Genomic DNA, 14,600 nt, shown 5'->3' with positions numbered 1-14,600 from the left:
AACTGGCTATACTCAAAATTAAGCACGGATCAGAGAAAAACAAGCAGAATAAAAACTAAATGTTCACAGAGTTTTGCTTGAGATTTCACTTGCCTATTGCTAATTATGGATAGTATCTCTGGAAATCCAACAAGATATGCATCAAAAATAAACACAGACAACTTGGACAAAATGCTTTGTACACACTACTGCATGAAATGTAGGCAGAATTAGCTTGTTCTTATAAGCAGCAATTCCATACAATTTGTGGCAGAGTCGCATACTTTTTCAAAAAGTTGGTAAGCAAGGATCTTTAAAAAATCACTCATTCAGAATGGCAGGCTCAAATCCAGCACTAAAACCTAATACAAATGTCAAATTAGGGCTAAGGAGCAATTCAAGACTAAAGAGATCACAGAACTTAAAATGAATGAGTTCCTACAAGATGCTATCCTGGATGGCTCCAATCCAGTGAAATACAGAAGTTCATACTTAACGCTAGATGCATGGGCAGTTCCTTTGAAGATGATGGAACTTCTTACACATCTGATATTAAAGATGCATTTAAGTGCTTTGCTGAATTAGGGCCAGAAAACTCAGTACTGAACTGAATTTAGGGTAGTCAGTAGTGTATTAAGGAATTCAAAAGCATAAACAACTTGGGGTGAGTATCCCTCACAGCGTACTGCTAGAGACACAGCGCCAAGGCTATGCAAGTACAAGTGCAGACAAGTAAGATGTCTTGTCTAAAGATAATGAGAGTGTTGACAAAAATCTGAAGAATGGCAAGACTAGAAGAAAGACAAGACTGGCACTAATCCCTAACATACTGTCTCACTATAAACCGTATTCCTACAGTGAAAAAACCCTGTATTTTTAGTCCATATATAAACTGACAGGATGTGTCTGTATATGCATACGAGACCACATCATGCCTGAGCTCTGTAATTCAAGTGTACTAGGCAAAGAAGACTAAGACCCACAAGCACCCTTTAACAAATGACATCCTCAAGGCAAAAATCAGGGTTATGTCCAACTCAGTCCACTAGCTCACCAGTCACAAATGCTGTACAGAGCACGAATTCCACGCACAACACTTTCACACACTCATTACCAGGACTGAGCTGTAAAGCACACGTAAGCCCAGCTGCTTGCTGCATGTCTACACATCTTCTACAACTTGCTATTAATGCTTGGTGCCCACATGACACTCTTTTCTGATCAGAGCCACTGCAAGCTTTTATATACACCTTTCTTATAAGTGCCATGCTGACCAACATGCTAGGTACTGTTTTCCTGCTGGTTCTGAATCCAGTACACTTTCAAGTCAAAGGACATGTTCCACTTTTCAGGGACTCAATTTAGTGAGTGACAGTAAAAGGATATGGACAAAATCAACTCAGAAACAGAAGCATATGGGCATGGCATCTCTAAACTTATTCTGTGTTAGCCTAGTCTAACCTTCTGTACTAAAAAAATTCATATGAAAGCTGAAAAACTTGCATTTGTTTCTATGTTTATACACTATAAGCACATACAATTAGCTTAAAAAGGGAGCATCATTAGTCATGTAATGCTAGAGGTCATATTACTGCTCAACTCTCTGATGCCTGCTATCTCAAAAAATACTAAATACCATTTTATTGTCAGTAGTAAGCTATATTTATCATTGTGCCAGAGTATCATAATTAACTACATTGTTATAGCTAGGGGCATAATATTAAGCAGTCATTTTAAACATTTTTGATGTTGAGATTCTTCTGTGTTACGGCCAAATACAACCTATGTTTCAAGGAGAGACAAGCCTTTTGGGACATGATGGTTACCTTGGGATAACAGAGTTTGGAGCTAAATCAGACCTATCCTTAAATAAGAGGAATGTTGGCTTTCCATATTCAGACACATGGGTGCAACAGAGATAGGGGATTCAGAAGACAACAGATCAGACGGAATTATCTGCCGTTACAATACCCTATAAATTGCAAAAAAACTTATTTGGAATTTCTAACATCAGACTTTGAAATGTATTTATTAAGGACTTGATGTGCAGAGACATTTCTTTTTTGCTTTTGCAGGCTCGGAAAGCACCTTTGTTTTCCAGGGAAGAAACTCCATGACTAATTAGAAACAAAGAACACACATTCAAAATCCAAATAGCAAATCTGTAATTTGGGATGCAAGGAGATCTGAACTTCATTCAGCAAGTTTGACACATGACAGTGTAGAAATCATGCAGTTAAGTTATAAACTGGCATTGAAAAGGATTTGTTTTGGCTCTGTTGAAATGAGTAAGTGTTTTGGTATTGACTTCAGCACAGTTGTTTCACCCGCATACGGGGCTCTCATTCATAATTATGGTCCTTAAACACCAGTAATGGTCTTGCAATTCAGTAAGGAAAAGAGCAGATTGAATCATATGTGCCCTTTGGTAGTTTTTGTCTGGAAGAATCTCAAGCACTGTGCTCTGCTACGGGCTAGATCTTGGAAGTCAAGGAACGATAGGAAGTTTCCTAGACTTCTTTCAAGGAATTTAAAACAAATTCCTGCCATAACAGACGAAGAATTGAGGGGTTAAGCTGCAGAGTCCGTGGATGGTGGGGGAGCTGCAAAAGGTCATGGCTTTCTTATGAAGGCTTGATCCCCTATAGTCCTCCCTGAGAACTACAGCATTTCAGCATTGTTGCTTTTGCTACAGAACTGAAAAGACTTCTGAGGGGTGTGACTTTTAAAAGCATGGAACAGCCTTGCAAAAGCAGCTTCTTGGCTTGAATTACATTTTTAGCTGATTTCTTTACTAGTTGCCAAGGCCACAGCAAACCTGGAAGCCTTGCCTATCCTGCCCTCCCTATGAAGAGCTGACTCCAAAAGGATGAAGAAGCTGAAGAGACAGTGTTGCAGAAGTGGGTGACCAGGGGATCTCCACGGGATACCACTGCTGTAAAAATGTAACCACCACTACACCAAAGAGAGGATGGCTGTCTGCTGTGTATACATGTTTGGGTGAGTTTTGTGAGCCCTTTTGAGCAGGGACGATCCTGGGAGGTTTGGAAAACACCAGCCATCACACAAGCAATCACAACTAGTGAGCAGTGGGCATAACAACGCACACAGCCCAGTGCACAGGAGTCACTCTGATGGGCTTTTTTCACTTCTGATGTAGCTGCAATGATGTGAGATGTGAATGCACAGAGCAAGGTAGGAAATGCTTTATCTAGACCCTACAGAAAATAAAGTGAAGTATGACTAATCCTTGGCAGCAAAGGGCACATGCCTGAGAAGCCTGAGACTCACACCCAGGATGCCCTCCGGAGGTGTTCTCTCTGCCATGCCTTTCCTGGAACGGGACTGGGAAGGGCACTACCCATCAGACAGGCTGCAAGGACCGGTTAGCGGATCAGCTCTTTAGAAACACAAAGCGCTAGAGAAATCGTTAGGGCTGACAGAGTCAGGGCTGATGCGCAAAGCCTGGCCCAGCTCCGAAGTTCCCCCAAACTTCATGAGCCTTCAGGTCCATCTGCCTGGGACACCTGACGGAGCGAAGCACAAGCAGCGGCAACGACAACAGTGACCACAATGTTTTTAAGGGATAAAGCTTAACAAAAGCAGTGCCACGACTTACACAAGGGTTCCCGTCCCCGAAGAAGTGCGTGGACACGCAGGCTTGCTCGCTCATCTCCTCCATCCCGAAGATGCAGACGGCGGTGCTGTTCCAGGCCTTGGTGCTCCGGCTGTGGCGGAAAACGCCCACCCACCAGCCCTTCGCTCCCTGGCGGACGAGGCTGGAGGAGACGATGAGGCTCATGCAGCTGCAGTCCAGATACACCTGGCCTTGCAGAGTAAAGCCGCCTTCCAAGGGCCGCAGCTGGCGCAGCACAGCCATGCTCGGCAGCTCCCCGTCCTCGCCCAGCTCGGCCTTCAGCTTGTAGTAGGGGAAGAAGAGGCGATTCTCCCAGCGCAGCGCGTCCACGAAGTGCAGCGGGTCCCACCGGTACTTGATGACGGCCAGCTCCTCGCTGGAGAGCAGGCTGTCCGTGCGGCGCACCGTGATGGCGGTGGTGGCGTCCGAGCGGGCGGGCTCGCAGCCCAGCCGGGCGCCGTGCGCGCCCGCCGAGTAGGTGGCCGCCACGGCCAGGTACCAGGAGCCGGCCAGCTCGAAGACGACGCCGGCGGTGGAGCCGCCGGGCAGGCAGCTCACCACCTCGCTGCGGTTGAAGCGCTGCCGGTAGGCCGGCCGGTCCCACACCTGGCAGGTGCCCTCCGCCTGCGTCCAGCCGGCCAGCAGCACCTCTCTGCCCGCCGCCTCCGCGTAGGGCAGCAGCAGCTTGCTGCGCACGCCGGGCGGCTCCGCGCAGCCCCGCGCCGGCGCCGGCGGCGGCAACACGCGGCGCGGCAGCCGCAGCGAGGGCTGCAGCTCGTAGAGGCAGCTGCCGCCCGCCACCAGCACGCTGCCGCCGCTGCTCACCTCGATGTTGTCGATGGCGGCCCCCGGCAGCTCGAAGGTCTGCGGGCCGCCCGCCAGCACCACCAGCGGCACCAGCAGCAGCAGCGCCCAGCGCGGGGCGGGCGGCGGCGCCGCCATGGGCGCGGGCTCTGAGGGGGCCTTAGCTGGCGGCGGGCGGCGGGCGCCGCTGCGCCATGCTGCGCCCCGGGGCCGCCGCTGCCGCCGCCGCTTCCTCCGCCGCGGCGGCGCGTGTGCGCGGGCGGGGAGTTCCTCTTTCGGGGCGGGAGCGGAGCGAGGGAGGGAGAGGAGGGAGGGAGGAGAGGGGAGGGGAGGGGGTGCCGTGCGGGAGCGGTGGGCTGGGCTCCTGCGCCGGGGCCGCCGCGCCGATCCCCCCGCCGCCGCCGCCGCCTCGCCCCGGCCCCGCGGACCCGCGGCGGCAGCGCGGGGTCGCTGCCCCGGGGCCGCGGGCGCCTCAGGGCGGCGCCGCGCCGCGCCTCGCCCCCTCCTCGCGCCGCGGCCCCCGTGTTTCAGGTGAGCGCCGCGCCCGCCTCCGCCTGCCGTGGGGCTCGCCGCGCCTCCGGGGCCGCCGCGCCTCGCTGTGCCTCCCGCCGGCCGCTTCGCCTCAGGGGATCCCTGAGCTCCACCTCACCCACGCCTCGGGTGGCCGTCACGCTGCATCTCACCTCACCGTGCCTCTCCATGGCCACCGCGCCTCAGGCGGCCACCGTGCCACGCCTTACCTCGCCACGCGCCACCGTGGCCCTGTTGGGTCACCGTGCCACATGGTGGGCCATCATGGCCCAGGTGGCCACCGTGCCGCACCTCACCTCGCCACGGGCCACCGTGGCCCTGTTGGGTCACCGCGCCACACGGTGGGCCACCATGGCCCAGGTGGCCACCGTGCTGCACCTCACCTCACCACGGGCCACTGTGGCCCTGTTGAGTCACCACACCACACGGTGGGCCACCATGGCCCAGGTGGCCGCCGTGCCATGCCTCCCCTCATCCTGCGGCAGGCAGAGCACCCTGCAGGCGGCTGCCTTGCTTCCCCTCGCACGGCTGCGGGCTGCCGTGGTCCCTTCTGCACGTCCTCTCTGCCCTGGCTGCCACCCTGGGGGACACAATGCTCGAGCCCCAGTTGCTGGTGGGCGAAAACAGTCACCCCTGGGGCAGGGCCAGTCCCAGGCGCCCCTCCTCGCCCCCTGCCCTCCGCTGGGCACAAGGGCTCCCCACAGCCACGAATCCACAGCTGTGCAAAAGGGGAAGTGTGGGTTTGGAAGTTCGGGGGGTTTTGGGTAGAGATAAACCGTTGGATCCCTCTAGACTGGTTCATCGTTGGGTGCAAGGGGTCTATATGGGGCCGGTCTCCGCTGGACGCTCATGCCGCCTGGCTCTGCACACTGCAGGGCTGCGACACTAACAGGTGCAAGCTTTGAGACCTGGTTATCTCTTCAAGTACTCTGCATAACCATCCTGCTAAATAACACCCCCCACACACACACCATCGTATTTTTAGTCACTCGATTTGAAGGATGTCAAGAAGAGAAACCAGTTGCAGCCTGATCAGTCACCATCACTGTGTGGGGATGGATTTTGATGTCAGGTCTCTATTTAAAACCTACAGTATTATCTGAGGTAGAACAGAGAGTCTACATTTTCTTTTTAGCTGTTGCATGATACTTAAAAACCCTGTTTTCACCAACAGTGTTTCCAAAAGATGGACTCTGCTCAGACATTTGGGGTAGGATTCGTCATATGGAATGGCACAACTGATTTACTGTCCCGCTAAGTTTTTTCTGGTACAGACTCAACAAAATCAGATGCCTATACTGCATACTCAGCTATCAGTAAATATTTTTTTTTATGGAGTTTAAAGTAAAAATGTGATTACACAAGATAATAAGGACACATTTTAATGTTCTCTTGGGTGTTTCTGGAAACTCTGGGCGAGGATGGGCACAGGGCCCATTGCCACTTTTACTGAGAAAAGGACATAATAGTCAGAACTGAGAGGCCATTTTCCCTAACACTGACCCTCCCTTAACACCATCCTTATCTCTGAGTGGCTTTACAGTGTGAATAAGTGGAGCCGTAAAAACAAGAACGGAAGTAATCTCTGTTTAGATGAGTCAAGCCCAATGTATTCAAGTAGGAAGTGAAATGCAGCTAGCAAAATTATATTATCTTTCTCCATTACTGTGCCCAGCAAGAGCTATTGTGCAAGAATTATTTTTGCTCTGGTCAGCAAAAAATATTTTTCCATCTGCAGCAATCAGGGGCTAGGACGCATACTACTGTGAAATTCAGAACCTCCTGCAACTCAGCCGCTTGTCGCATGGGCAGTCACTCCAAAATATGTCCAAGTTCTGCAAAACGTAGCAGAGGATGTGGAACAGAATCATTGAACAATTTTTCTCACCAAATGCAAAGGGAGAGAGCTTCCTGCACAAAACTGTCAACCTGTAAGCAGAGTAAATCATCATGCTGATATCACCAACATAGACTATGTACAAAAATAGATTTTATATGGCATTACAGAGGAAGGTGAACATGTCACATTGGAGTGCATACCTTTACTTCTAGCTGCTTTTCAGTGCAAATATGAAATTCTGCATGATCTTTGTTTTGCCTACAACCTGTAAGGCCAACTAGGAAAATGAATGAACAGATAGCCATTTGCATATGTCTTTGGTGTTGGACACAGAGCACATCCAGCAATAGATCAGTTTCTCAGGAAGTCACTCCTCCTGTGAAATCACCAGCCTCTGCATTTGTTGGCTTTCGGGAGTGACCAAATTGCCTGTTTCTGTGTGTTTATGTTTGAAATATGCCACATGCTTCACCTAGTGACTAATTTGGTTAAGTGGTGAGCTCAGGCTTAAAGAACAGCCGCATCTCCTAAGGCTGCAGACTCCTCAGACTGCCAAACAGCAATTCTACTTCAAATGTTGCTTATTCTAGGACCCTGGAAAGCTAGGCTGGGTACAACTACAGTCATTAGAAAACAGTCTAGTTGTGCGGAATATCAGCTACTATGAAGGCAAGATGGGAGACTTCCCTCCTCCTGCCCCCAGAGAGCAGTGAGAGCCCAGTTCTCAGTCTTTTCCCTGTCTGCATCACTTTTCTGTTTCTGTTCTTCCTCTACTCTTTCCAGGGAAGCAATAGCTAGGACCAAGCCCTTGTCTTGCAAAATTTAATTATGTGTACCTTTCTGAGAGCCACTGCAGCAGCTTTGAACTGAGGATTATTTCTCATGAAGGTTTGTTCATGATTGGCCAAATTCTTCAAGTGGCAAGATATTTTCATTTCCTTTCAAAGTCCCTGAAGTAAATAGGAGCGCAAGTGTTCAATCCATCCCTCCAAAGATACCTGGCAGGATACAAGTAGAGTTGAGCTGCTACAGATGTTATGGAAATAGGAAGAAAGGATACAGGTTTCTTTTGCAACTTTGCTGATTTTAATGTTTGCTGTTAATACAGAAGAGCAGAAAGCAGTGCAGTCAGTTCATGATATTCTTATAAAAATGAAGCATGAAATGGCAAACATTCTACTGTATTCTCTTGGTCATCAGTTCTGTATTTGGTACTTTTATGCTATTGCTGCATTATGTTTTATTTTTTAGGCACTGTAGAAATGGTGAACAAGGGAGTCTGCCTGTTAATGTTGTACTTCACAAAGCATTGCTGGTTAACTCTGGCACTTCGATCAAAATTACTAATAGAGCCAGGGAACCAAATTCAGCTTTCTTCACTTTGTGAAGCAAGCTTTATTTATTTCAGTGAGGCATATGGGATCTGAAAGTAGAATCTGAGCAAGGAGGAGTTTCATTTGAATCATACCAGCACTTGGATTTACATGTACGTGTAAAGAACTCTTTTTTAGATTTCCGTCAACATTAGGCAGAACACATCCTGAATTAACTTATGGCTACCTTTCCCACTGTTGTTTAGTTGCCTACTTCCCTCCTCCTTATTTCTTATTTGCATACTAAATTTCTCAGAATTTCGGGCTCCACAGAGAATCTGACAAAATATTAGCTAACAAATGAGATTTATTTTTTAACTGTAATTTATTTCAGATTTAGCTTAACCTTGATATTTTCCCTGTTTTGAAACTCCAAGCCCAATTCACATTTGGTTTATTTGTTTATTTAATGCATGTGATTACCTTAGCTTGATTCTGACTTGTCTTCTCTCATAGGGTAAATAATCTTCTGTTTACAAAGTAGTGACAGGTAGCAGTGATGTTAATATACATTTTATCCTTAGTGCAATACTTGGAACAGCTGCTTTTTTTCATTGTATAAATAAGTCAATTTTGTAATGTCTCTAAATCTTGACTAACTAAAAAGGAAATGGTAGGCAGTTTCTCAAGAAGCTGTGCTGAGAAAGATTCCCTTCCTTGTAAGTGCGTTTGAATATAGAAACTGAGCTTGCAATTTTGGATTTTAGTTCTACTTTTTTGTTTTGTTTTTATGCATTGTCTAATCTAAAAGTTAGTGACCCTTCTGCATTCTTTTTTGGTAGTCTTTACCGCCAAATAGAAGTGTCACGGTCAAGAACAGGCTTCTTTGTGAACCTGAAGGGGAAATCCATATCACTGGAAAAAATGAGCTATTAAATGCAGAAGGTCTGCAAATAATATAATTGAGTGGAGAAGATGGTGGCCTGAATTCATGAATGTACTAGCAAAAGGTCACATATTTACTGCTTTAAAATATTCATAATACTTGCTGTATGCGGGATGTGAGGGAGAGGAAGAAGGAAGGGGGAAGAAGAAAAGGAAAGAAGGAATGAAAAGAAAAAGAGAAAAACAAAAATAGAAAAAAAGGAGGAAAGAAAGAAGAAAGCAAAAAAAGAGAACTAAAGAGGAAGAAAAAAAAGAAGAAAGAGAGAGAGAGAGAAAGAAAAGAAGAAGGGAAGGAAAAGAAAGAAGAAATTTTCAGCCTATCTCCATATATTAATACTATAAAAATTTTTATAAGAAATCAGGAAACTATGTTTATCTAAAACACATTTTTTCAATTGCAATATGTTTCCTTTCTTTTCAAATATGATAGTCTGTGATGTGGTAGCAAGGGTAGAGAGAAGGAATTAAGAGTTACACACAAAGGAAAAATACAGTTTGCTGTTCTGTACACTGAAAAATACTCATAGTCTAAATCACAGTGACAAGAAGTTGATTGCTATATCAAGCAGGAAATCTAGGTTCTACAACAATTGGTGCCACAACCTGTGTATATAATGCTGGGCAAGACACATCCCTCTTTGCATCCCATACTTATCTCCTCTGTTCGTGAGAGGAATAAAACCATTTACATTTTAAGGCAGCCGTGTAGACAACATCAGTAAAGGCATTCATTATATGCATGTGAAATAGCATTACAGGATTGCAGGAAGGTAAACTTGAAGTACAGATAACATATCACAAGTGAAAATAATATTTTTTCTTTAGTTTATCTTAATCTGCAAGGCTGATACGTGTCCAAGAAGTAACTTTTACCTAGAATGTATTTTCTTTTTCTCTTATTTATTATAAAATTTTGTACCATGTATCCAGCAAAATAATGTCTCCATGAAGTAACTACAAAGAAAGTGGGTTGAACATTATCAGTCTCCCTGTTTTCCTTCATAATTTGTAGAGTTCATCTGTAGCATGATCTGGTTCGTACCAAACTGAAACAGAGCAATGCAGCTAGGTGGTGCTGGTAAAGCACCCGGGAAGTGTGTTCGCTGGTGTATTTGTTCTCTGGATGCATGTGAAGAGTGCACAACACAGAAGGACTTCTGGGCAGAGAGCTTTGCCCATACGTTGTTGGGGATAGAGATAGTTGGGGATAGTGTTATTGTATCAGGGAAAACTTGACAATATTGAAGACAATGTAGAGTAAGGAAAGCACAAAGGTGTCTCAAAACCATGGTAGGTGCCTCCATCCTCTGTAGCAGTGCTCATTGTTCCACTTTCTGGTACTGGTTATTTGTGAAGGCCAAAAACCTGTCTGAGTAAAATGGGTCAGGACTTGGGCAAAGGAAGAGCTTTGTGTGTGTGATGAGAGATAAGATGGGTGACAAGATGCAGACAGGTTGCGAGGATAATGCTGTTGGTAGCAGAGGGAGGGGACTGGGCCGAAAGGCCTGATGAGGACAAGGGCACAAAGCTGTGTTAGATGAGAGAGGGTAGTATTGATAAGTCTGGAGAGACAGCTGATAACACTCAACAAGGACTTGCCTGTTATCAGTCCTCGGGGATATGTATGGTGTGAGTGTCAGTCACAACCACCAGTGATACATCCCTAGGCTCTGCAAAAGTGTTCACGTTGTCTTGTTGGAGTCTCACTAACGAATCTGGTGCACATGCCCAGTGAGATGCTCCCTTCAAAAAACACAGGAGCTATATGCACCACCCAGGCATCTCTGACTTAGTAGGGGCAGGTTAACACTTCCCTTCATGGGACTAGCAAATTATAACCAGAAGACTCAGCCTCCAGCTAACTGAAGCTAGAAATAAGAGATGACTTCTGGCTATCAGCATCTTTTTAAACTTTTTTAGTCGGTACTTTCAGAATGGGAATTAATAATTTTGTGATGGGAATTGAAACCTGCACGAGTTTTCGACCTGGAAGGTCCCTGCCACTACTTCGTTCTCATGCCCAGCCAGCCAGGAAGGGTTGTGACTAGTTGAGTTACCTCTGGTGTCACAGATGTTTTTTAAATGTGACCCAAGCTCTTGACCTGGCTGTGTCTTCAGTCAGTCATAATAATCATACAGTGGAGGGGCCTAAGATCTAAAGCAAGATCTGAACCTGAAGCGATTTTGATCAAATGAGAAATGAACAAATCTTTTATGATATGGCTTTACATGTACAAGTCGAAGTACAAAATACAGACTTCCTTTTTGAATCAGTTCCTCAGTATTAGAGAAACATGCCCTGAAGTAACACAAGGACAGATTTCATCTGCCACATCTAACTGCCCATAGAAAAGGAGAATTACCCAGAACCTGTCCTAAACTCTTTTTCATTTTCCCGAGGCAGGGCTTACTACTTCTGCAGAGGTGATACTCATCTGAAGCCTTACTAAACAGCTTCAGACAAAGTCTGTTTGGTCAGCATGTTTTCTATCTAAGCTGTTTAAACTAGCCTATCTGATCCACATGAGGCAGATATAGGAGTACTGATGCAAGTTTTTCTGCTGGCAGATCTGAAGGGATGATAAATTGACAGTGAGCAGCTGGGTGTAGGCCAACAAGGGGTAGAGGAAAGGGTGGCTGTCCCCCAAAGAGTGTGGGTGTATCTCTGTGACTAATGTCTGTTGATATGAACTGAGGCTAAGATGTATGCATCCCCTTCATAGGCTTCTTGAGTGTTTCTTAGTCTACATTTATATTAAAGACTCATCAGCTCTTATTAAGAGCATCTCAGCACAAGAACACTAAAGTAATGTCTTCCATCAGCGCAGTCGTTTGGAGAATGACTGCCTGCCTGAATCCTTCATGTTTTTCCATCTCTAGAGCTCTTCACTTGTTCACTTTTGTCCTCATCCTATTCATTTCCAGCAAACATAACAGATTTAAAGATAACCTTTAATAGATAATTTAGCAAGAGCATTTCAAAGATACAGCTTTTCCACTGGAATTCAAGAACTTTTAACCTGATAAAATTTATTTTTTAGAATATGAGCCAAAAGCCAGTGTCATTCCATTAGTATGCCATAGAAAGTCTTAAAATGTATGCTAAAATTCTTTGATTGAATTTATTTGAAATTAAACTCAGAATGTTCACTCAGAATTGCAAAAATAAGTGCTCAAATTTGGGGAATAAGATACTGTAATCTTCCTTAGGTACAAGCAAAATGAATGACTGCTTTAAAGCATAGTCATCTCCACTTTAATTACAGAATTGGTGCACGAATTGTCATAGTGTTGTCATATATTAAAATGCTCCACGATTAGAACAGGACCTGAATGGAAGAAGTACTATTTGTTTCAACTGCCTTTTTTCTCCTATTTCCCCAAATGACACTACTTTTGTGCAATCTCAATGCAGATGTGAGTAGATACACTCACTCTTATTTATAATTACAGCTTATGGTTGTGATTGTTAATCTGGTCACAGCCAGAGTTTCATAATCTAGCACATGATATCTTTTGGAAACTGAATCAGATTACAGATATATTGTGCTGTAGTAGATAGGAGTATCTGTTAACTTTAAGAGAAAGTTGCCAACGGCTAATACATATGAAGCAAGAAGCCTTAATTGTCTACAGCTTCCAAGATATTCAGATGTCCTTCCACTTTTCCTGGAATTTGAGTACAATATTCAAAATCCAATATCCAATATACTGTTACCTTCACTTACTACTGGGCACACTTATATCTGTTAAATCTAAACTCAGATAATACTCCAAGTAAATCCTTCAGCATTTTAAAATTGACATTATATCCTTTACTTTCTGATACATGGACTAAAAGATGATAATGTCTTAAATCTGCTTCTCTAGGACAGACTGGGAAAAGGACCCTCCCCAGTCTCTCATGTGCCGAAAATTCCTGTTCACTCCACAAGCCCTTCCTCCCTGAATCCTATCATCCTACCCCCACCTATGCTCTAACTGTGAGGGAAAGATCCCATCTGAAACACTGACCACAGTAACCAAGGGTATAGGCCTCAATATATCCAAATCATCATATTAAAATGTTTATTTGTGTTGGAGAAAAGTTCAGCACTTCCACAGAAGAGCATCTTGGATTTTATTTTTTGGCAATTGTGCTGGTGCTAGCTAGATTAATAAATAGAGATACACGGAATTAAAGCTGATCTGAGAATACAACCCAAAATATTCTTCCAAATGCATGATCATTTAAGTGACTGGATAACTAAACACTTATTTGCATGTGTGTCTACCTCTCCTTATGTACTGCCCTCCTTTTTTGAGGTTAGTTGGTTAGAGAAAAAAAAAAACACACGACTATGTTGAGCTGAAGACCTATTTCGCAATAATTATGCAGGGACAATGATTTATCAAGAAAAAATAGCGTTGCAATTAACTGCACATAAGAAGACAATGGAACATATTAACTACACTCAGAGGGTAACCCGAAAATTATTCCGGCGTTCAACCCCGTCCCGATGCCTCACTGCTGTGGCCTTATCTTGTCAGAGAAAATCTCACCTCTTGTGCTCCATTGCCGTTTCTCATGAGCAAGTCTTCAAGGCACAGTAAAAGCTGACCCGAGTTTAACTCTTTATTCATCAACCTGTCAATTATTTAGTGTGTATCTCAGTCTCACTTCCCTCTTTCTCTTTGTGTTGAAGAGACTTTTGCATGGGAACAGGATGTTAGAGTCCGACAAACTAGCCCCATACTATAGCACGTTCAGTGCCTGAAGACTGGGCTCTGACAGCTGAAAGCTTCTGCAGACATGTAAGAGGACTCAAAGAGGGAAAGACAAACTTGCCACATAAAACCCCCAGTTTCTAAGAAGAATATTCTTCAAAGCTTTATGAGTATCAATGATCTTTTAACGATCAGTTTTTAAAACCATTATCGACATAGGTGCAGCACAAAGCACAATATGAGTACAGTGCTGAGTACAGCAGTACTTTAAAATTTTTTTTTGATTGGTATTAATCAAAATCTCCTTGAATAAGTTAACCAAGTTAATTCAGCTAATGATACTGACCAAGCGAGCTTAATTTTGTTTCCAGAGAGCTACAGAGATAGTTTTTGTCAATAGTATCCCTGTTCATTCTGAATTAACAGAAGGACCAAAGATATACTCTGTCTTTGCCATGTGAGAGCAGTGGAAACATGTATTTTAATTATAACAATAGTTGTTTGGAGTTAATGCCAAGTGCTAGTGCAAGAGCTTGGCTTTCCTTGAGTATTGTTGAGCTGTGGTGTCTCTGAAAGAAATGGGGACAGACTCCTTAACTTGACACAAAGTTGCTTGAAATTGTTTCTTTTTCTTCGAATATTTTCCTCTGCCCTGTTTTGCCTAAGAATGAGATGACTGAGCTGTTATTATCTCTGATGATTCAACCCCAAATTTACTCGGAAAAGCTTGTTAGCATAGCTGATGGTGGTATCCATAGTAAATAAATCTGTAATACCGTTTGCAATGCCCATCTCCAACTTTTTATTATTGCCAGTCTTGTAGTGAGGAGAGTCTTGTGGTAAC

At 44.8% G+C, this 14,600-nt stretch overlaps 1 protein-coding gene across 1 annotated transcript in view; it reads right to left on the bottom strand.

The window, feature by feature from the left end:
* The window catches only part of PLXNC1 (plexin C1), a 68,985-nt gene extending 64,427 nt beyond the window's left edge, over nucleotides 1-4,558 (bottom strand). Inside the window, exon 1 of the mRNA XM_062570847.1 lies at nucleotides 3,599-4,558. Within this exon, the coding sequence (XP_062426831.1) occupies nucleotides 3,599-4,558 (960 nt within the window). The remainder of the gene's footprint in view (nucleotides 1-3,598) is intronic.
* Nucleotides 4,559-14,600: the final 10,042 nt, after the last annotated feature.

The sequence above is a fragment of the Rhea pennata genome, chromosome 1 (assembly GCF_028389875.1).
Source record: "Rhea pennata isolate bPtePen1 chromosome 1, bPtePen1.pri, whole genome shotgun sequence".
In the NCBI taxonomy this organism is placed as follows: Eukaryota; Metazoa; Chordata; class Aves; order Rheiformes; family Rheidae; genus Rhea; species Rhea pennata.
This window is presented reverse-complemented; position numbering and strand designations above follow the sequence as displayed.